The sequence below is a fragment of the Plasmopara halstedii genome, assembly GCF_900000015.1.
Source record: "Plasmopara halstedii genome assembly, contig: Scaffold_2956, whole genome shotgun sequence".
Classification (NCBI taxonomy): domain Eukaryota; phylum Oomycota; class Peronosporomycetes; order Peronosporales; family Peronosporaceae; genus Plasmopara; species Plasmopara halstedii.
Genome location: NW_020189861.1, coordinates 931,184 through 953,711, shown reverse-complemented (window position 1 = coordinate 953,711; position 22,528 = coordinate 931,184). Strand labels below are relative to the sequence as shown.

Here is a 22,528-nt window from a genome sequence, read left to right as displayed (position 1 = left end):
TGACTCGCGATGCTCTTCGAGCGTTGGAGGACAAAGTCCGTCGTCATCGGCACTCTGCCGAGCATCACTCCGAGGTCGCCTACCGCTGTGCGAGCGACATCAAGAGTCTGTAGCTCTTTGTGCACCGACTGCCTCGCGTTGAGGATTGTCGTGCTCTGTTGGAGTGGCTCCTAGCCGCCGAGCAGGCGAATACGTCACTTCGTGCAACGGTAGAGCGGCTTGCACCGTTGGAAACGGAAGTTATTGCACTCCGAGCTCAGTACCAGTAGCTGGATCAGCTTCTGGGTGGCCGAAAACACCGGGTGAGTGCGCATTCTTCTCGTAAGATCAGTATATACGCTAGGCCTCACTTGGTCACAACCTTCAAAGGTTTTCTATAAACCGTGGACGGAGCTTCGTCTTAAAGACAGCAGAAACTGCATATGTATAACCGATTTTTTAGCATTTTATCAAATCAGGTCTCCGACCTCGATGTATTCAGCATTTTTATCTTTTCCGTCTGCATATTCATTCTGCATATTTTGGCTTTAAGTCATCGCGTCGCAAACGTGTCGTTAGACACTCGGTCTGGTAGGCAGGAAGCCTCCGACTTCCTTACGCACGGTGAGGGAGCTGACATCAGCACGCCGTTCGGCTATTCATCCCCCACCAAGTCCCGAGCCATGAGATGGCGGCGTTAACGGGACGGGAAGATGAGTTAGCCCGCCCACGTAGAATGGCGCATAGCCGGTAGATGAATGCACTGCATTGTTCAGCACAAACTCTATGAGTAGCAACATAGTGCTACAGCGCTTCGGCATCTCAGCGCAGACGCTGCAAAGAACGTCTTCAACAAAGCGATGCAAGCGCTCAGTCAGACTGCGGATGGTCCGCTGTTAAAATAGTCAACTTGGTGCCCAGCATCTTAAAGAGTGTAGACCAAAACATTTCAGTGAAGCGCGGGTCTCCATCAGACTAAATTGACTACGGGAGTCCATGTCGTCGAAATACGCGATCGATAAACAGCGTCACTGTACCCACGCCGTCGATGGTGTCCGGCACTGCCAAAAGATGATCCATCTTGCTCAAACGGTCCACAAAGTCGAATCCACACGTGTTGCCTGCCGAGTCCTTTGGCAGGCCAAACAAAAAGTCCATACTCACGGACTGCCGACACCCGGAGGGTACCGGTAAACTGGCCCGCAGCACCGCTGCATTCGAAAAAGATTTCACCGTTTGACACGTCTCACACGTGCGCACATATGTGTTTGTCCACTTATACAGCTTAGACCACTAATATCGTACGTCTTTTCACGACCACGATGACCACAAGTATTGTGTCGTGGGCCTCATAGATAATACGGCATCTCAAATCCTCATCGTGAGGAACCGCGATTCGTGGCGTATCCGTTGAATCGGTCTAAATTACAGCAACCCGTTACTCAACGAATATCGGTGTGACTGTGCGCGCAAGCGCGCCGAAAATTTCTTGTCTTAGTTTTCAAACAAGCGGCGCTACACGCATGATGTCACCCTGCGGCGCGGATCAAATTCGTCACTGATGACGTCACCGTCGTGACATGAGCAAGCTCATAGTCTGGTCTGCGTGACAACACATCCGCTTTCCTGGCTTATGCTCCATCTCGAAGTTATATGTTGCAAAGAATGAGAGTCACCTGGCCATCCTCTGTGAGAGGTGAGGCGACTGATTCGCAGTGCGGAGTGGCGCATGATCTGTGTCGATCACAAACGGCTTTGGGCTCAGCAGGTGCACCCTGAACTTGACAAGTTCATCCTTTATCACTGGGTAGTTCCTCTTCGCAGTCTTAAGCTGGCGAGATTCGAACGCGATCACCCGATCCCGCCCCTCGGCGTCTGCTTTCAGCAGTATACAGCCGATGGCAACTTTCGAAGCGTGGCAGACGACACTAAAAGTATGATCGGTACCTGTCCAAGTAGTTTGCGATGCCAAATCACTTGCTTAAGACCTTTTGATTTTTTAGAGTGGCCAGTACGCAAAGGCCTTGACCTTAGCGAGATCCGCTCGAAGGACACGCTTCTCCATAAAACACCCTAAAAGGAGAATTTCTTCAGCGCCGAAGATGCACTAATGTGCATTAGCATATAGCTTATTCGTGCACATGAGCTCGAGCTCCGCTCTTGAATGGACGATGTGCTTTTTCTCATCTGTCTTCCCCTGTCCCGCACGACTGCGGAAGAAGATGTCATGGAAAACGATTTGATGTTGCTGGTACATTTGACAGACCTTGGGGCGTCACCAGCCACTCCCAGAACATCCCGCTCAGATTACTCACCGCTGTCAGCAGAATATCACTCGCTCTCATGAGCAATTGATAATGACCATCGACCACTTCGAGTGCGCTGGACATACTCTCTAGGAACTGACGTCTGTGCCGGAAGCAACGACGAGATAATCTCCTCGTTTGATCGTATAATGACCACCTCGTCTAAAACGCCTGCCTTCAAGGCACCGACAAACTCTTCGAAGGACATCTCGTCCAGCCCAAGAAGAGCATCCACCGTGGGAATAGCCTCGAGGGTTACGTCGCCGAATTCCTCCCCCGTCATAAGGGTGTATAGCTGTGCGCTATCGTCTACGGTAGACACACCCTGGGTCAGAGTCGACGCCCTGCATCTTGCAGATTGAACAGTGTCTCCACTCCCTACTCCATCGGAGCCTTACTGTTATCAACAACATCCGACGAAGAGCTGCTAACTTCGAAGTCTTCATCCAGTGGATAACGTGCCACTCTACACACATCAAAACGGCCTTGCCCAAGATAACTGCTACCTCGTTCGACCATGCCACTATTGGCATGCAGCAACTGCTTCGATATGTGAGCAGAGCTCAGTAGATTACGTAGCACTCCACGTTCAGCCTGCGAGCCACGCTCGGTACTCTTGTCCAGAACACCATTGGCTTTTGACATCGTCGATACTCCAAAATCCAGCACATTGACCGCCCCGGTCCAGTGCCCGCTTATACAGCGATTCTGCTCCCTAGCAGAGGTGTGTTCATGACTCACCAAAGCTCTACTAGGAGACGTGCGTGTAGCGCCCAAGGTTTTCGACCTCCAATCATTCCATGGCTCATGGTGGTCTAATTAAGCCATACCAACGATAAGGTGATACCTTGCATCCAAGTATAAGACTAGACAGCGTTCCACGCAATCAAAGTCAAGAAACTTGACATCGAAGAATCACAGACCCGCGGTACCATGAAATATGTCCCCGTCGCTAAGCGAATAGTGACGGTGTCACTCAACCGCGCTTCCAGCGCTTCAGCATACAGCTGACTTCCATCGATCGTGGAGCGTTGAGCATAACTGCCCAACGCGCCAGAATCGATCAGGATTATCCATGGATTATCAAAGCCATTTATGAAAGCCGGCTTGCACACACGTCCCTGCTCTCTACCTTTTTGGGGCTCAACAGAACTCAGTTCTCCCCCCGTAGGGCGCCCCGCGCCTACTAGGCTTTCTCGTTTCCCCGCGTTGAACCAGATTGGTTAGAAGCGGGACGTCGGTTTGACGAACCTTTACGCGCCTTGCGCAAGGGTCAACCCGTCCGAAGGTGACGGGTGTCTCCACAGACAAAATACCGTCGGGTGTTTTCACGCTACTCAGCAGCTCGAAGCTCAGCCTCCTCCTTCTCAGTATAGCTGAGACCCATTGGTTCAGGCCCGCTCGACGAGCTCTGAGGGCGTGCATTCAATGCCACGTTCACCGCTTTTTCAAAAGAAGACGGATGCACACGGAAGACCTCCATTCTGACCACGCCAGTGCGGAGGCCCTCCATATGGACGGTCACTGCGACTGCCTCGGGGAGAGGGTCTGATGTCATCCCGGCAATAAATGTTATCATCTCTTGGACAATTCCACCAACTCTTTCTTGTCCAGTCAGGCAGCAAGGAAACGCGATATCACGTAATATGCCTGAGTAGGCGGCGAGAACACTCGCAGAAGCTGACGCTTCAGCTCCTTCTAGGTTGGAAACGCACTTTCAACCGAAGCACCGCACGTTAGCGCCCATTCTTGCGCTCGGCCCCCAAGCTTGAAGATAGCTAGCGCCACTCGCTGTTGCTCGTTTTGGAGCATGGCGGATGTCACAGCCATCTCGGCCATTCTCACCCAGAAATGATAATTCTCCCCATCCTTACCGTCAAAGGTCTAATGCTCACCATAGGCGGCCTGGGTCGGAAGGAATCATCCGTCGACGACAGTGGCGTGATAGACGCAGTCGACGCTGGCAGCTTCTGCTGTAAGTGCTCTAACAGAGCATTTTCATAATTTGAAAACGCCTCTAGGCGCACGCTTATCGCTTCGGACCCTTGCGCAACAAGGTGCTCCACGCCATCAGGGACCAGTAGGGACATCAGCTTATCAAGCCCGTCCTGCATGCCCTAGGCAAATAGTAAAAATCCTCCATCCACTCAGAGGATCTGTCGTAACGACTCAGGCGTAGATTAACTACGTAGTGCTACCAAGTACAGTGGAGCCGCCGTAGCTCTTTGCTTAGAGGAAGCTAAGCTAAAGTCACCGGCCTTACGTTCTTACAAGTGTAGTGGATCGCGATCCGCCACTTCTGAGTACTAAAACCTAAGCCAAGGCAATCGAACACTTCTGTTCAAAGCTGAAACTGTGTTTAATTGCTTTAGTTGCGGTAGAGCCGCCAATATCTAGAACACTAGGTACTCCTTATCAATATAGTAATACCTTATTAATATAGCAAACCTAATTAACATAGTAATATGCATTACTTCTGGCAATCAATCCTGCGTGGTGGCTTCTTGTTACGGTGTCGCCGCACCACTGTGTTATTACACTAACTGTATAATACACACCTATGTACGGTCGCATAATATTGTGCGACCCGCCCTATCTTACAATGGCACGTGTGATACCGTTACAATAAGAGCGACGGCATTTGACACGCACGAATATGTCTTTTGATCAAGACGAGACTTTGGTGAGCTTTTGCGGGAGCATATCGTCGCGTGATCCATCCTAGCTCTTACGCCTATTTTTACCAACACCTCCGACGATCGACAGATTGTGTACTACCGCAAAAGAACGGTGAACTAAGGTCGCCAAATATCTGTTAATTTCAGTCCCTAAGTAGTCATTTACGGATCGCACGACGCACACATCTAAACTTTGCATTTATGGTCCATAAAGCAACGCAACAGGAACATGCGCTACGCGTACGAGACTGGAAGCTGACAAATAAAGAGTGCGAGCTTTGTTTAAAATAGCAACGTGATGCGTCCAAATATGTGCGCTAGATATGGCCGCAATGCTCCAATAACGCACATATCCCAGTGATGCTGACTTTAGTGCCGACAGGGAGACATAGAGTCACTCGCTGATATCGTATTTCTACTTATTTGGATTCTCTTGGGCTGGTATGGAAGAAAACTCTTCAGAAATTAGAGTGTCCACGAGATCTACACCCATGACTTCATCAGGCGAGTATTCACTTATTCGCGATGCCTTGGTGTTAAAAAAAGTGATACCACTTTAGATGCTGATTTTTTCGCGAATCAGAAGCGCCACGCGATCTTCTCTGTAAAACGAGATACTAGAAGAGGCCGAAAGTGTACCTATGCATATGCATGCGGTTATCCATGCCGCGATACGTCAGATTGAAGGCGCAATCTCATTACTTAGAGCTCAGCACATCACCGTGCGTCTCACGTTTGTCCTAAAAATTACTCGTTATGGCGCCTTACAAATACGCTACGTTCAGTCGTTCATTATATGCGCGTACATAATAACCAAAACACTTAATCAACACAGCCTCGCCGCACTGCCGACATCAGTGAGCTGCACTTGCTAAGTGTCTGCGATATGATCGCTGGGAGGAATGTTAACGATGGAGATATACAGTACGCTTCCATATCTATGAAAGCACGTATGTGATGTATCAGAAGCACGAAGTAGTGCATGGCTCTAAGATACATAACTTTCAATCTTGAATTTAACAGTGCATAGTTTTTCTTAGCACCGGGTCGACGGGACATGCCGAAACAGCGACGCAAATTACTCATGTAAAGGCGACGCCCAATGAGATTCAATCTAAACGAGGCGCTTCTGCTGTTTGAGATTAAAAGGTGCATCAAAAACATACAAATTCCGCATTTCACGTAGTGGTATATGCGGACGTCTTTCGTATTTCCTAATTTTACGTACTATCGAATGTTTTACTTGCAGCGTTTTTTTTAAATTGTGAATTCATGCAAAACTTTCGCTGGATATAGCACACAAAAACTTTAGGTTGCTCTTTGCAGAAACTCAATCTTTACTATTTTAAACTGTTTTACTCATGCAAATCGCTACTTAATAAGCAATAATAATATAAAGGGAATCGTCATGGGTGGGTTTTGTGCAGGGGGGCGTTTCTTCGCCCATTGCTCACTTTCAGACTTCCCGGCGTTTTATCAAGGTTTGACTAGAGAATACACCAAGCAACCATGGGTATGGCCTTTTCGCGCGTTTTTGAGCGCCTCTTTGGCAAGAAAGAGATGCGCATCCTAATGGTTGGTCTTGATGCCGCTGGTAAAACCACCATTTTGTACAAGCTCAAGCTTGGTGAGGTTGTGACCACGATCCCCACCATCGGTACGTCTTATTGATAATCTCACAGAGTATTGCCGAACCTTTTGGATCTTTCTTGCCTCCTTTGTCTCGCGTTCTCGAGGTGACAGCACTTCGTAACATGGCATTTAGGATCTTGGGTTTCACTATACGAATATTCTTACAAGTAGTGTTTTTAACGGTAATTGCATTTATCATCCCAAACAGGCTTTAACGTGGAGACGGTGGAGTACAAGAATATAAGTTTTACAGTGTGGGATGTGGGTGGTCAGGACAAGATTCGCCCGTTGTGGCGCCACTACTACCAGAACACACAAGGTCTGATTTTCGTGGTAGACTCGAACGACCGTGACCGTGTGGATGCGGCTCGTGATGAGCTGCACCGTATGCTTAATGAAGATGAGCTGCGGGACTCTGTGCTTTTAGTGTTTGCCAACAAGCAAGATCTACCAAATGCAATGAGTGCCGCAGAGATGACGGACAAGTTGGGGCTCCACGGCTTACGCCATCGTCAGTGGTTCATTCAGGCGTGTTGCGCGACGACGGGTGATGGTCTTTATGAAGGTCTAGACTGGTTGTCTGCAACGTTACAAAAGCAGAAGTAGGTTTGTCGCTCTGAAGTGGCGTTGTGCTCCTTATTCGTAAGGTCACGCGGTGGAGAAGAGGCTGAAGCTATGGATGATAGTAAAGTGACAGAGATAATAGCCGCCGTGTAATAGTGCATGTATTGATTTTAAAAACCGTTTTACTACTCTGATCATTGTTTAACAGGCGGACGAGACTCCCTGTGGCACAAAATTCCCTTTGAAGCGCATGTGTGGTAGTTTACACAAGTCGATTTACATCGTATCCTCCATGAAATGACATGCTTACGACTCTCCAAGCATAAGATTCACGCGTTTCATGATATAATCCTTCGCAGGATCGTAAGGTGAGTCCTTGCTTGGTATTTCCAACACTGTGGGAATTGTCTTTTCATATGTATTAAGAAGATGACGGATTTCCTCAGCCACCTGTACAGACCGCAAAAAGGCAAATGGACATAAAATAGTTTGCCACAGTAGCTATGAAATCGCTCCTTACATGTTGATTAATGAGAATGATAGCAATGTCGTCACGGCTAGATAGCGATCGGAAGGTAGCTTCAATTGTAGAAATTGGCGTGGCTACAGCAATATTTTGTACGGCATGTTAGTTTTAAGTACATAAAGCCTTTCAAGATTAGTCGCGCACAAGGCTTGACGACAAGAAAGTTGGTTCCGTTGGCCGTTCGATGACCAATACCCGCAAGGATAAAACCCGTGACGGTGTCTTCATCTCCAATCACAGCAATAAGTTTGGTGCTATCAGTCATCCTAGTGCGAAGAAAAGATTGAAGATTGCGATTTTAGTCAATTTAGATTAGTCCAGATCATTTTTAAGGTCAGCAAAAATACAAAATTATCAATGTTCGCCACCCCTGTAGCGGCTTCATCTGTGTCTTCGTCTGTGTCTTCACAACGCCAACTGCAAGGCCTCGTAACTCGTCGCACGGCTACTGTAGAGCCAAAAAGTGCAGCACAATATTTCGGCCATGTTGCTGACGTCGTGCGTACAAATGAGGGACTTACGAAGATGCGGTACGTGCTAGTCACCCGGTTGTGACATTCAGCGCGATTTCAACGTGACTGAATGCTAAACCTGTAGAATATACAATCTCAAGCGTCGCGCTAAGGTTGCATACAAGGGCTATGAGTCCGTATTGAGCCGCAAGAAACGACCAATTATTGGTAGCATTAAACCTTTGGTGAACAGTTCAAGACCAGCTCCATCAACAGCCATGTTTAATCCTGCAGCAGTGCTTCAATTACAAGCTATGTTACCCAGAGCACAGCCCGTAGCGGTCAAACCAGCGCCTAAAATCGCAGTAGCGACGTCCATGTCATCAGTAATACCATCCACTACGTTAGCAAACCCGGCGTCTGGGCAAATGTCGGCTGCACAATTTCAACTTCGCCAGCAGCAGACAAAGAACACGCAGCATCAAGTGCCGAAAAGGTCCGACTTTGTTGTAGGCTCAACAGTTCATATACGAGTAAGGCAATGGAATTGGTACTCTATGTCTTTGGTTTTGATGTCGACAATGTACGCTTGTAGAGTACCGCGGATTTGATTGCGTGTGGAGCGCGAAATTTGGCGGGGAAGACGGGACGTGTTGTTGCGGCACCGCAAATTTACGGTCAAGAGCTTTTTTCCGTCTACATTGATGAGCACGAGGCACTATTCCAAGTTCCATTTAATGCGTTGACGCTTACTGCGCGCCCAACGTCCACAAAACAACAGCACACACACAACACGCAGCACATACAGACACCACAGACTGGTTCTGCAGGACGATCCGATTCACACCAGATGCAAGGACCGCAAAACGCTAATATCCAAGCATCCAGCGGGTCAAAATCGGCAGACGCTAAAATGGAACATTCTTTTCAGCTACATCGCCTTATGCAGAAGCAATACCGTGAGATCCAAGTACTACAACAACGCTATGCAGAGTGCAGAGTGATCAATCCTTCAGCGTTATCAGGTATTCAAAAAGAACTGTCCAAGCTGCGGCTTGTCCATCTCTCACAGGTGCAAACCCTTAAAAGCAAGCAATCACTTGATCGGATAGGCAAGTAATTCCGTTAAGTCACATTTTAGTTGCAAACGCCCAATGTTTCATGTGATTTTATATTTCCTCTTCCCTACATGATGCTTCTTGAAACGAGAAAATTTATGCAGTTACTGCTGGTAAAAACTAGCGTATTGTGCTTGGGTATAAGTCTGCTGAGTAGCCACCGCCGCAGGGTCAGCTTGAGGGTACACTTGAGCTTGACCTCCGTAACCCTACAAAAAAATCACCAAAACAAAATTGTTAGCAAATCAATCAAATGTTACGTCCCCCTACATATATGCTCTTTTCACTACAGCGAGAGCAGCACAGCAAAGAACAAATGCAAAAAGCCCCTGTCATTGACGTTCCTCCCTGCCTCCTCATCTCATCGCAGCACTACCACAAAGTCTTCATGGACGTTGGGCCAGGCACTAGACAAAGCCAAACCGAGCTCCCTTTGGAGCTCATTTAAAATTGCAGTCCCCAGCAGTATCCACGATTAAAAATAAACGCAAGTAGACATTGGGGTACGGATAGAAACACAAGCAAGCATTTACCTGAAAACCATGGTAATATGAGGCAGCCGTCGTCGCCGCTGTCTCTGTCGCGACTACTGCTGGTATCGCCGATGTTGCCGCTGCGGTGGGTATTAACTGGGATGTAGAAGTGTGCGGGGTGTTGAAACGAGGACGCTTCATTCCAAGATCCACATTGGAGTTGTACTCACTTGCATCAATATCCCAGCCACTATGAATTTTCAGTACCTTGATCGTGCGATTACAGGGCTGGGAATTTTGTAGCTTCCACACCAATTCTCTTTTGCGAGCTTCACGAACTTGAGCGATATCATCGCCATAATTCCCCAGAAACTCAACATACTGGAACCACAAGTCGTTCTTCTCGTCCATCGACAAATTGCAATCGTCTTCAAGCGCACGTTCGAAGACCCGAGTAACCCGTGACACCATTTCTGCATTGTCGCCACCAATATTCTTTTCAAAATGAGCAAAGTTTAGCCAAAGCAACACTGAATCGCTACGCTTCTGCACCGCGCGTTCGAATACGGCACGAACCAAACCTATATCACCATCAATCTTCTTTAAGAACATGGCGTAAGAAATAGCCACATAAGCAAACACCTCGGCGTCATTTTCGAATGTCTCCATCCCGCGTTCATACCACATTTTGACTGTCTCAATATCTCCTCGTCTTCGTTTAAAATTGCAATACTGCAAGAATGCTTCGGCAAGTTTTGGTGCTACATCGGATAACACTCTCATATAGGTGTCTTGAGCTCTTTGCAGCTCATCGTGAGCCTCCAAGAAAGTCGCATATTCTAAATAGATGGAAGAGCGGTGCTTTAAAAATATCGTAACAGCTCGCTGAAAAACTGCATCTGCTGCTGCAAAACCGCAAGCCTTTTCACTCCACGAAACGTAGCGAAGCCAAATTTCTTCGTAATTTGCACATGGAATAAGGCAGCGCTCGTATAAGTTCTGGCAACGCTCACTATCACCTGCAGCTTCTTCAAAGTCTAAGTAGCTGTGCCAGTTTTTCATTGCGGCTTCTGTCACAGGCGTAACGTGAAAGTAACTCCGATCAATAGCTGCTTCAAATCCATGACGGCGGTATATATCCCCCAGTGTCGTATTTTTAACGGCCTCCACTGCATTTACAATTTTAACTCGCAACAGACCTTCATCCATGAGTTCTTCCCCATCGCTAGCAAGAGCCTTCTGCTCATCGGTCGTAGCAAGAGAGCTTAATTGCTGAGCTAACACAAACTGGTTATATTTCTCCCAAAAATCTTCAAGATTGCGTAGCGGCTGGTGCATGATTCGCTTAAAAATTCGATTCAGACGAGGCATGTCATTCTATTGAAGCGCAATCACACACACAATCAAATAACTACTCTGTGATCAGTATTCGTGTAACTCACATTTACTGTCTCTAAATGGATGTAAAGCTCCCACAATGGACCTGCCAGGGGATCGCACCCGCATGCTTCCACAGCTCTTTCTAACAATCTGTATCATGAACAACAACGTTAGTAGTTAAGCAGTCAAACTTGTATATAAAATATAATACATACGGTCGCGTTTCCTCTACAGGGCAAAGCACCGTGTGAATGAGAAACTCGCAATACTTCATCCACATGTCCACACTGTATTTTACTGCCGCTACACCTCGTTCGTAGACCTCACGTGCCTTCTGTTTACCTTCTTCTATAGTCACCACAGTCCCTAATCCGTCCTCTCTTGTTCTGCTGGCAAGTCGATATTCGTATTGGGCATACTACATCCGATATATGGTCAGCAAAGTGGAACCAGTAGCCATCATTATATAATGTTCACCTTATTCCAGTATCCAAAGCACAATGGAAACTCAGCCAGAAAGCGGTCATATGTATCCTCTACCAGCTCGCGCGACGTTGCAGACTGGAACATTACAGAGTAATTGGAGGTTGAGTAATTCGAGGGAACATTATAAAATCCACAATCTCATCACAATGACGTACTTCACTCTGCACAAGAGCCAATAGGCTAACCCATGAGTTGAAATCTAGCGGATTCTTTTTAACAGTTTCCATGAGTTTTTCTATAGGCGAGTTCTCAGCTCCAGAATCACCGCCGAGGCCATTGGTGGCAGGGGTCTCCATGTCTAGATCAAAAGGGGTGATTAATGAACTGGTGTGCAATACATCAGCTGATAATCCTAACTGTTTATAGGTGGTCTTTTAGGTAAATATGGGCAATTGATTTATTCTTAGCGAGAGCTCTAAATTTCTGAACGTGAAGGACCTTAATTGAGCTCTGCAGTGGGTCGAATCGTGGATTCTTGAAGTGCCTGGACTGTAGGAATCAGATACGAGCTGGTCTTTAGTTGCAGTGACGGCATTCCGTGCAATGGAAACCGCTGGCGTTTCCACTTGTGGACGAAAGTTTCTGCCTTTGCAATCAGCCGCGATCGATCTTTTTCGCTTTGACTTTTGATGGTATCAAGACGCTGCAGTGTGCCCTTGTCATGACTGAGAGAAGTTAAATACGTTGCTCCACACTCAGTCAGGGCTAGTGTATCTTTCAACGAGTGGATGCTTTACAACGCACATAAACAAAATTAACGAATAAGTAGTGCAAGAAGTCTCGATATACCTGGTGTGTGGTGACTCTGCGGTATCAATCGCCTCGGACAGTAAGCACACGACGCTAGGCCTTAAATGTCTCGGTAGTAATTTATGGTCGTCTGAATCTATCCACGAGCTGAGTGAGACACTAGTATCCTGAAGCTTTCGCCTGATTTCAGAATCATTTCTTTCATGCGTTGCAATTGCCATCGCCGCCAAAGCATCACTGCACTATTTAAATGCGCCGTTTCAAGATCGAAATTAAAAGAGACATCCAATCATGTCTTTTGCCACCTTATTGGCTGGAATTAGCTGCGACGATTGATGAGATACCTACGCGCGAAAGGCATACGCAAGGCGCTGCGCCAATTTCACTTCTTATGTGGCATTAAGCCGCCTTATAAGGTGTTGCTGGATGGAAACTTTATCGCGATGTGCATTCAAATGAAGGTAAATGTGAATGAACGCGTGTCTAAGTATTTACAGGTCAAGCAGCATGAATGCGAATTTTACGTCCCTCGTGCTGTCCTTGATGAGCTTAAGACCTTGGGGGAAGCCACCAAAGAGGCTTATCATCTGGCGAAGAGTTTCAAGGTAGCGGAAGTCTTCGGCCAAGCTGAGGATGACAAGCAGGTGACTGTAGACGTGTCCAAGTACATTCAGACCATCATCGGCGACAAGAACGATCGCAAGTTTTTCGTTTGCACGCAAGAGGTGGAGCTTCGCAAGGCGTTACGTCTGGTGCCTGGTGTACCGCTTATTTACTTGAACCGCTCAGTTTTGGTATTCGAGGAAATTTCCCGTGCTACCTTGGCCATTGTTCGCCAAGAGGAGGAAGCTAACATGGCTAAGCTGGACATTAACGTGAAGAGAAAATTGGAACAGATACAGGAGAACAAGCATGAAACTGGCTATGCAGAGCAGGGGCGAATCGTGAAGAAGCGGGCAAAGGGTCCAAACCCTCTCTCGTTTAAGAAGTCGGTTAAGAAGAAGATTCGTGCTAAGAAGAAAAAGAACTAACCATGTATCTATTGCTCACTACATGAATATTATTACTTGACATATAATGCTGCTTAAAAGTCTTTATCCCATTCGCTATCGTCTGGTGTGTAAGCTGGAACTTCCTCATCTTGATCATTGACTTTTCCAAACTTGGAAGCATCAGCAGCATCCATAAGTTTTGGTTTGTATGGAGCATCAATCGTCTTCTTCAGCGTGGCGACCCAGTCCAGCTTCGCAAACCATGAGTGAGAACGAATTGCACGTGCCCCACCGTGAGTCATACCAAGTCGCTTGGTGGGGTCACGCTCCAGCAGCTTCGAAATGATGTCGCGGCAGGACGGAGTCACCCACGCTGGAAATTCGACTTTCTCCTTGACAACGTTCCGGCAAATTTGCATCTGATCAATTTGGCTTGACCCTGCAAATGGCGAGTAGCCGACCACCATCTCATAAATCAGAATTCCAAGAGCCCAGTAATCAACTCCGCGATTGTGGCCTTTGCCTAAAACCAATTCCGGTGCAAGATATTCGGTTGTACCGCATAATGTATATGTTCTGTCGTCCACCACCTTGGCAAAGCCAAAGTCAACGACTTTCAGGTACCCCTCTGGGTCAATCAGAAGATTCTCTGGCTTTAAATCGCGGTAAACAATGCAGCGTTCATGAAGATATTCAAGCGCCAGCAGCACATGGCTTGCATAAAAGCGAGCATGGTCGTTCAATAGCCGACCTGAAGATGATGGAGTCGAGTGCAGATAAGTAAACAGTTCGCCACCCTGTACAAACTCAATCAGCAAGTACAATCGAGCCGCATCCTTGTACGTTGTGTAGAGCTTAAGAAGGAACGGGTGATCGCATTGAGCCATCACTAGCTTCTCACTAAGCGCGTTCCGCTGCTGCTTGTAAGCCACCACAGATGCCTTGTTGAGAACTTTAAGTGCGTACGTTGTGCCTGTAGACTTGTGTTGCACCAATTTGACGCGACCAAATGTGCCCGATCCCAAAGTGCACAGCACCTGAAGTTCATCCAGCTTAATCTGCATCTGCTCCTGCATTTTCAATGCATTCTTGCGTTCAAGCGCTTCGCGATTCAGTATATCCTGAATGGGGCCAAGAAGCTCTACAAATCGACCTTGGTCGAGCGACAGACACTCCAAACTACCGTTGGCGATGACGTCAGCTTGTCTTGGCTTTCCGTGCAACAGCGACATCTCCCCGAAAAAATTACCAGTGGATAGCGTCGCAATCTGCTTTTTTTCGGAAGCGACACCACCATTGTCTTCGGTCTTAGTAATTGATTTCGTAACGAGTGCAGACCCACTCTTTATAATATAAAAGGCAGTGCCGTTGTCGCCCTCTCGAATCACAAACTCTCCGTCAGCGAACGAAATTGGCTTTAACGCTCCAAAAAGCTTTTCTTTTTCGGTAGAAGAAAGAACTTTAAGCATTGGAATGGCTTGTAGTACACGCATGCTCATATTATGATCGATCACTTCACGCAGACTTCCTAGCTGATCGTCAAAAGCTTGCCGATCAAGTGCAATCAAAGTCACATTTGTCTCTGCAGTCACATTAGCAGCACGAGGCTCACGTGTCATTAGCGCTCGCTCTCCAAAGTAGTCGTTCTCGGTAAGACGCAACGACTCCAAGCGGTGATTGTCTCCCACATCGGTGCAAATGACAACACCACTTTTGATGATGTACAAGACATTTCCTCGTTCACCTTTCTTTATTATCCGCTCACCTTTCGCAAACTTGACGAATTGAGCTGCTTCGGCGAGCTGGCTTAGTTGGGTCTCCGTCAATGCTTGCAATAACGCCACGTTGCGAAGAGCGTTCTTGCATTCGCCAATTTGGTCGGACTTGATACGAGCTACCAGTCGGCGGAATGTGATACGGTCAAGAGCCCAAAGACGACCAGGCTGTGAGCATGTCACTGTGGCAGTGCGTGGACAATTGTATACTAAAGCCAATTCTCCAAATGTCGCTCCTCGCTGGACTGAGTTGACAATAACATCATGAACTGATATAGAAAACAAACCCGTCTCGACAACGTAAAAGAAATCGCCGTGATCATCTTCCTTTATGATAACTTCGTTAGCTACGGCATGCTTCTCCGTCATAAATTTAACAATCGAATCAATGTCACTATGACCGATAGTGTAAAAGAGAAAATTGTTAAGCAGTGCCTGTCGAATTAAGGTCGTGGATTCTGAAGATTTTGCCACACTCTTCAATTCTAATGGTGTATCAAATTGAACACTTTCCCCAAAAATGTCACCTCGGCGCAAGGCATCGTTGCGCTTTTCACGTAGGAGAAAACTCATTTTACGTTCTGGTATATAGTAAGCATAGCGCTGGCGTGAGCATCTCATGGAAAGAAACATCAACACTGTAGCGTACCGACAGCATCATTGCTCACTATGACCGGATCAAACGTCTGACCCACTTGATCTGGTACTGAATGAACGCACCCCATGGTTTATTTATGTTGCGCACGACAGCTGTCGTGTGATGCTTAGTTTTTGAAAAGTGTCGACAACGACTGAAGTACAACAATCAAATGGGCAAAGGCATCCTCGGCTTCTGAGGTATTCAAAGATGCTTCATTCTAAGTTGAGAGGATTTCTGAATTCTAATTTTGTGTTCCGCAAGTCACTATTTGAAGAAGCTAAAACGGGTTGACGATCTCTTAGCGTCACTTTGAGTCGGTACGCATCTTTGCAATGAATTCTGTCGATTTACATGTTTCCAAGTCGGATGAAGTGACCATGAAGAATGATATTTTACCGGAAACGCAAATTCAACCATTAAATCTTTTCGAGCTTCAAGACGATTTTGAAAAGATTCTTATCGAAGACGATGTTAAGTCCAACGACAAACAGATAACTTCGGAATTACGTCTTCGCTATCAATCACGGGAAAAGAAGCAAAGGATTGACAGTCACGTACAGATACTGCAAGAAGATCATGCTCGACAACAGCTTCGATTTGAATTAACTGAGCACAGTTCAGGAATGTTGAAGACACCGCTTACGAGCGCGTTGAAGGCTAGCAATAATTATCAACAAGGAAATGATTTGGAGTTAGCACTGCAGTTCAGAGGACGGGAACAAATGTCATCTATAGCAGCTCTGCTCGAAGAGGCTCAATGTCGATACGAGGATGCAGAGTTTTTTTCACAAAACGTTGCTTCTAAACTTAGCTCTCGACAGGCATCTATTAGAGAGCATCCAGGCCAAAACTTGCTTTCATCGACATCACCGACTTTTTACACCGCCCCACACGACGATTTAGTGCGCATCGAAAGTTACAGACGTTATATTGAGCTGTTGTGCCAAGAACTCGAGCTGACCGCAGAACAGGCAGCTGAACGACAAAACCTAACGGTATCGCAGTCGCGGAAAGATGCACAGTTTGCCCATCCGAAAATACCTGAGAGCATGGAAGAAGACTGTGATCGCAAACTTACAGATTGGCGGTACGGTAACGCTGTGTGTGCGCAGACTGATAACCCTCAAGCACAAGCAGAACCAAAAACGGAAATGCCCGCTTCTGAGCAAAGCGACAGTAATTTGTCTACCAAAACCTTGGTCGAAGTACTTGTTCGTATGCAGTTGGAGCAAGTTCGCACACGCCGGTTTGAAGCATTGAAAAGGGCACTACTTATTCGGCACGCAAAGCAAAATCAAGCGGCAAAGGAATTTCTTTGTCGCTGGAAACTGCACCTTTTTAGCGTTAGAATGACTCGACTAGGTTCCGTGCAATCCGTGCATCGCATTATGTTACTCCATACATCACGCAAGAAACTGAGCTATTTTTACAAGTGGCGAAATCAAATTCGACAGCTCATAGTTCACACTTCTCAAAGGCAAGCTCTTGTATGCTGTAACCGCATGATTGCCGCGGAAAGAATACGCCGCATTTTTGACCAGATCACGGTACGTTCTTGAACAAGCAAGCATACGTCTGTACTAATTTTACTTGGTGGGGTTCTGAATAGGTGAAGCGATTAGTCTTTAGTTTCCACCGATGGTGTCGACAAACATTCTTTCTTGCCAAAGGTATTTTTGTTCATTCTAGCAATGATGCAGGAGTAAACGAAGAAGATCTTCAGTCTTTGCATCGGGAAATAAAGAAGCTACACGACCAACTTGCCTCCTCAAAATCTGAGGCTTGGCGATATAAAAGGCAGTTATTGAAGCAGTTTCTTTGACTGGTCAAAGAGACAGAGCTGCCAATTAATTGGTTTCTCGCTTAAAATTAGGTAAATATTTTCTCGCTGAAGTCTAGCTTTGATTCTCAATAAAACGCTCTCTAAATTGAGCAACAGTAAAATTCTCGAAAGTAAATTCAGTAAATCTGCCATCGCCCATATCAGTACTTTACGATAATCTGGACGATTTTGCTGTAAGGAAGGATCTGTGCCCATTTCAACATTACTAAATACATTGGCTATCATGGATAAAGAAAAAGCTCGAGCACGTATGCTTCGTATGTGGTTGTCTCTGAGCACGAACGATGCACGTACCTGTATTCGCACAACGCAGGGGTGAGTCGTGCTTGAGCTAGCTATCGCCTTCTTTATGAGTTTTCTTACTAATACGGTATCAGCACTGTCGTCCACGCTGAGAAGCTGATTGCTAACGCGAAACAGACCTTATTAGCGTGCACAAATCTTGCCACACCGTTAGGCACCTACGCGTATGCGGTATTAAGGGATCAGGATGTTGCACAACTAGAGTGTGCACTCACAACTTCGAAGCTTCAAGCGTTGGTCCTTGACGATATTGAATTTCCGGAAGAGAAATGACACTACAGATTAGCGGCGCGAGGCAGCGATACTAAAAAAATAAAGCTGGCAGACGATTCCAAAATTTTGAACTTAAGAAAAGACCAGCAGCAGGTTAAGCAAACGCATGTAGGTCACAGTTTTGAAGTTGGGATCAGTAGCCTGCTTCAGCACGGCGTACACACGCCACGAGGAATGATCCATACGGCAAATCGCGCACAAAGAGCGCAATGATATAGCCTCAAATAGGATTTCTCACACGCCTGAGACAATTTGCTTTGACAGCGTATAGGCAAATGAAGCTACACGCATGGCTGGTTGCGCAACCTTTTTTATTGTCGCAGGGTGACGCTGCCAGATAAATTGTTCCCACAGCTATCGTTGCTTCTACCGACAAACTTCACGATACTGGTGCTGGAAATGTTATTGGTGGAAGTAGTCGCTTGCGCTGGTGCATCCCGATCTCACGACTCGAATTCTATCGGAAAAGATGCAGCTAATTGCGTATGCAAGGACAATAATTGATCCTGTAGCGACGATCGACCGCTTTAGTGAAAGTCAGCAATACACCTATCAATGCACGCGCGTGCATCACTCAAATAGCAGCGACCACTGTGGAGACAGCTTGTTTTGCTGGCGCCTCTTCAAATAGCTGCAAAGTGCAATTCGTACACTTTGGCAGCGTTGCGCAGACTCATTTATGGCAATATCTTCCATAGCTGCCATATATACTTTGGCGGGTACCCACTTGCTCTGCCGATGCTCTGATTGTTTGTTCTTTGTACGAAGACAGCATAGAACCGATACAGAACTGTTGGTGTCGCATGGTCCGCTACTTTGACTGGCCGATATTTATCTATGTTCAGTTCGCTTTTGTATCATGCGCCTCTCGGTAGGCTGGACCCATAATCGGTGCTTGCACAGAACAATGGAGTTTATTTTCGCGTTTTGAGGTATTGCAAGTACATGTAGCGGACGTGAAGGTAGCGTTCGCAGCACTACAAAAGCTTAATATGCTGCATAAATAGTATTGGCTCGAATATACCGCATCCAAAGATCTGCATCTTCAAGCGCTGAGATCGATAGGACTCATGCACGTACTCCACTGGCTTATTATCAGCTTGGGTGCGAACGGTTAACGTACGGACTCCTGTCGCCAATCTCAACGTATGACTTGCATTGATTCAAGGTGATATTTTAAACCTCGCTCTATGTCAAGGCTCTAGTAATTACGTTTACTATAATATCATGCCAAACCCCTACCTTGTTCGCAGCCCTCACGCCTCGTGCAAAGATTGCGCACAGTCAAACCATTGCGAACTATCGCCCGCGATGGTGTACGTTCATAACACCACCATTGAATAGGCGAATAGGATGATTTGGACGAGTGTAGAGTGTTGGGAGTAAGATGCAAACGAGACAGTGTAGACAGTGAAAGCTTTGATATATCATTTATTTTCATTTCAATGCAAACTCTTCTTTAGCTCTGTCCGATTTTTACATTGCCCAAGATCCGTGTCTTTTATCAGCTAAAGACCAATCATCACGTTCACTGCGCAAGCAACCTAACCAGTGTTTCCGCCAAGCCAGCTCAACAGCACCGGCTACGCGATATGGAATCGCTACATGCGTAATGCGCCCCTGACCAGGTCGCGTGATATGTCGTAAACCGAGAGACGACTCCAATTTTCACAAAGTCATGCGCCAGGGACGGGAATGTCGAGTTGAGTCGCGTTTGACCTAGTGCTACACCACATAGACGCGAACTACCACCAGGTGATCGGCAATTGCAAAAATGCGGGCAGCATGAAAACGCAGTGCGGTGGGATCACAAAAAGGTGATCGTGACCACCTGAAATGACACCTATTCAGAATGACGATGCCTGAAAGCGCGAATTTGTTGCATCACTGCAATGAGGTCCTCAATATCAAAACTCAGACACATCAGCTATGGCGCAGAAATTGAGGATAAAGATGTGAGAGTCGCTTGTTGCGCATTCTCTACAAAAGATACCGATGTATCAAACTTGGTGGTGGGCAGGGCAGAGCAGAAGACGCAAGGCCTCTGTGCACGTAATCCACAGTGATGACGACTGGAGATGCGGTTAAGCGAGAGAGTCTAGCTATGGCATTTACTGCAGCGAATTGGAGCACAAGATTGATAAGTGCTGGAACAAGCATATGGGTGCGAATTGACACCCCGACCTGGCGGTGATGATCATGAACGCAGGGCCAACGGTGACGACGTTTACAAATTTGGTTGCGGTTGTCTAACAATTGTGATTCACTATCTCGACGAACAAGAGTTCTTTCGGCAGGTGGGCAGTCATCAGCGGTGTAACGCATCGCATACACCGAAAACAGGGTTAGGTTGACACGTTTAATGAGCAAGCGCACAATGCCATGGTCGATATCATGGGCATTGAAACCATAATCGAGCAGATAATTTTGCTTAGCAGTGAAGAGTGCGCGATCGAAATCACCAAAACGCTTTACATGCCAAGCATAGATTATCGTTTAAGCTTATCTATGTGACGGCAAGTTTCAAGCAGTGTGTGCCGGGTGCCAGCATGCTTTTTGGACGCAAGTATCACACAAGCAGTAACATCGGTGGTTCTCATTGACGGATCCTACTGGTTGCGCATACCACAATAATCTGTAAATGCAGTGACGCGGCTCCCGATGCCGACATACCCGCTTAGATTGGTTATTTTTCACTTGAGGTACTGCGTAAGATGGTCGTCGAGATCATGATTAAGGTCGCTTATTTACTTCTTAAGACGAGCAGTCCAAATGTCTGCGACAGAAGCTATTTCGTGATGAAGCCGCCGAGTCGCGTTCGACTTCGACATGTACATGCAGAGGTAAAAGGTCTTATTAGTGAAAGCAATTATCTGTTGCTAATTGTGAGCAATTTTTTTCTGCCTGCGAGTCAGGTCGGAGGATGTAGAATACCTCAAGAGCTATATCATCACGATGCAGAAGCAACTCGGCAAGCGGGTCGAGGTTGTGCATTATAACGGGGCCCGAGAGTTTGCGACTGACTTTTAACGAAAGCAAGACATCAAACAGCACTAAATATATTGACACCACTGCAGAACGGCGCAATCTTCACGATTGGTTGCAGCATGTAGCACCAAGCCAAGTTAAGGGAAGTGCTTTTGAGAAGAAGCCGCGATGGCTGCTATGTATCAAAAGATGACCTGCTGATGCCTGAAATCGGTACAACATTCGTACCAGGCCGTCACAAGTCCAAGCCCAGTATGGAGTTCATGCGAGATTTTGCGTGTCGGCCGCTCGTCCTTACTTCAAAGGGAAACGGGTCAAGTGGATTTCCGATGTTTTCTCTCATTTGTACATGGGCTATAAAACAATCTCGACGAATAATTGAGTTAAAGATACTACTTCTCAATTTGCCGGCTACCCCATAAGTTGCTTTTTTAGAAGAACCCCAAACCCCAAACCGCTTTTTCTTCGCCTTTCCACGATGAATACCAAAAGATCAACCACGTCTGCCACTGTCGCACCTATGTCAGCCGTCTCTGCATCACCTGTTGGACAGTCGCGTTGTGACGAATCTGGGTTTGCGCCTGGCTCTGCACCAGATATTCGGTCACCACCTAGTATCAGGCTTGACGCAACTGACGGCTTCCTTATACTGGACCAATCAGCTGGCATCCAGCCGCCACGTATTGCTCTCGCAGCGACTGAACCATCCACGCCAGCCCATCCTTTTGCACCCCCGTCGTCATCATCGCTCGCGTTTTCAGTGCCGTCGGCCTTTGAACCAACACCTGCGGACAACTCGGATGTTGATGAACCGATGAGCTCGCTACCTGCTGTTGCCGCACCGCCAGCTCCTGCTGACCCACGCCCGACGATGGCTGACTTGTTCAAGCAACAGGAGACCATCCGTCACAACGAAACCGCAGCCGAAGCAAAGCGAAGCTACATCGAGGCCCCCAAGCCGCTCGCTTGTGACATCGAGTTGATCGAGCGCCAGTACGCCGCGAAGCGCGACTGGTCGTATATAGCTTTTCGCATGGATCAAGCCCGACCGTACGAGCTTCCTCGAGCCAAGTTCGACATGGTGATCGCCACCGGACGCACATTTGCGAAAACACCGTTGCAGCGCATCATGGCTTCGCTCGCTGGCTCCAACCATGAAAATGAAATTCTTGAAGATCTCTACAGGCGGCATGAGATCGGCCAAGTGTCGAAATTCCCTGGCGGAAATTTGAGAGTCAAAGTGAAGTCCAAGGAAGCATGCCTGAAACTCGAGCGCACGAAGGTGATCATCTTGGGAGGCATCTTTCAGTTCAAGGAGTACGACGTCCTCGCGAACAAGAACTACCTCGACATCTCAAACGTCGACTCCG

General features: G+C 47.0%; 9 protein-coding genes across 9 annotated transcripts; 4 read left to right on the top strand and 5 right to left on the bottom strand.

Moving 5' to 3' along the window:
* Window positions 1-6,472: 6,472 nt before the first annotated feature.
* Window positions 6,473-7,312, top strand: PHALS_06311 (adp-ribosylation factor; the record flags this gene model as incomplete). The annotated part of the gene is made up of 3 exons (XM_024719576.1): window positions 6,473-6,620; window positions 6,804-7,197; window positions 7,243-7,312. 3 exons carry the CDS (start codon window positions 6,473-6,475, stop codon window positions 7,310-7,312), a joined length of 612 nt encoding a protein of 203 aa, XP_024584861.1.
* Window positions 7,313-7,465: 153 nt separating this feature from the next.
* PHALS_06310 (v-type f subunit) lies at window positions 7,466-7,950 on the bottom strand (the record flags this gene model as incomplete). The annotated part of the gene is made up of 3 exons (XM_024719575.1): window positions 7,466-7,609; window positions 7,680-7,762; window positions 7,830-7,950. The coding sequence occupies 3 exons, from the start codon at window positions 7,948-7,950 to the stop codon at window positions 7,466-7,468; spliced, it is 348 nt and encodes a 115-aa protein (XP_024584860.1).
* Window positions 7,951-8,042: 92 nt separating this feature from the next.
* Window positions 8,043-9,257, top strand: PHALS_06309 (uncharacterized protein; the record flags this gene model as incomplete). The annotated part of the gene is made up of 3 exons (XM_024719574.1): window positions 8,043-8,215; window positions 8,283-8,670; window positions 8,733-9,257. The coding sequence occupies 3 exons, from the start codon at window positions 8,043-8,045 to the stop codon at window positions 9,255-9,257; spliced, it is 1,086 nt and encodes a 361-aa protein (XP_024584859.1).
* Window positions 9,258-9,359: 102 nt separating this feature from the next.
* Window positions 9,360-11,890, bottom strand: PHALS_06308 (mRNA processing protein; the record flags this gene model as incomplete). Its single annotated transcript, XM_024719573.1, has 6 exons — window positions 9,360-9,464; window positions 9,789-11,105; window positions 11,171-11,258; window positions 11,324-11,526; window positions 11,586-11,669; window positions 11,750-11,890. The coding sequence occupies 6 exons, from the start codon at window positions 11,888-11,890 to the stop codon at window positions 9,360-9,362; spliced, it is 1,938 nt and encodes a 645-aa protein (XP_024584858.1).
* Window positions 11,891-12,033: 143 nt separating this feature from the next.
* Window positions 12,034-12,565, bottom strand: PHALS_06307 (uncharacterized protein; the record flags this gene model as incomplete). The annotated part of the gene is made up of 2 exons (XM_024719572.1): window positions 12,034-12,325; window positions 12,384-12,565. 2 exons carry the CDS (start codon window positions 12,563-12,565, stop codon window positions 12,034-12,036), a joined length of 474 nt encoding a protein of 157 aa, XP_024584857.1.
* Window positions 12,566-12,679: 114 nt separating this feature from the next.
* Window positions 12,680-13,375, top strand: PHALS_06306 (Uncharacterized proteins of PilT N-term./Vapc superfamily; the record flags this gene model as incomplete). Its single annotated transcript, XM_024719571.1, has 1 exon — window positions 12,680-13,375. One exon carries the CDS (start codon window positions 12,680-12,682, stop codon window positions 13,373-13,375), a length of 696 nt encoding a protein of 231 aa, XP_024584856.1.
* A 53-nt stretch (window positions 13,376-13,428) lies between these two features.
* On the bottom strand, window positions 13,429-15,836 carry PHALS_06305 (agc pka protein kinase; the record flags this gene model as incomplete). Its single annotated transcript, XM_024719570.1, has 2 exons — window positions 13,429-15,692; window positions 15,761-15,836. 2 exons carry the CDS (start codon window positions 15,834-15,836, stop codon window positions 13,429-13,431), a joined length of 2,340 nt encoding a protein of 779 aa, XP_024584855.1.
* Window positions 15,837-16,083: 247 nt separating this feature from the next.
* PHALS_06304 (uncharacterized protein) lies at window positions 16,084-17,573 on the top strand (the record flags this gene model as incomplete). Its single annotated transcript, XM_024719569.1, has 2 exons — window positions 16,084-17,298; window positions 17,361-17,573. 2 exons carry the CDS (start codon window positions 16,084-16,086, stop codon window positions 17,571-17,573), a joined length of 1,428 nt encoding a protein of 475 aa, XP_024584854.1.
* Window positions 17,574-21,569: 3,996 nt separating this feature from the next.
* On the bottom strand, window positions 21,570-22,061 carry PHALS_06303 (uncharacterized protein; the record flags this gene model as incomplete). Its single annotated transcript, XM_024719567.1, has 1 exon — window positions 21,570-22,061. One exon carries the CDS (start codon window positions 22,059-22,061, stop codon window positions 21,570-21,572), a length of 492 nt encoding a protein of 163 aa, XP_024584853.1.
* Between the last annotated feature and the right edge of the window lie 467 nt (window positions 22,062-22,528).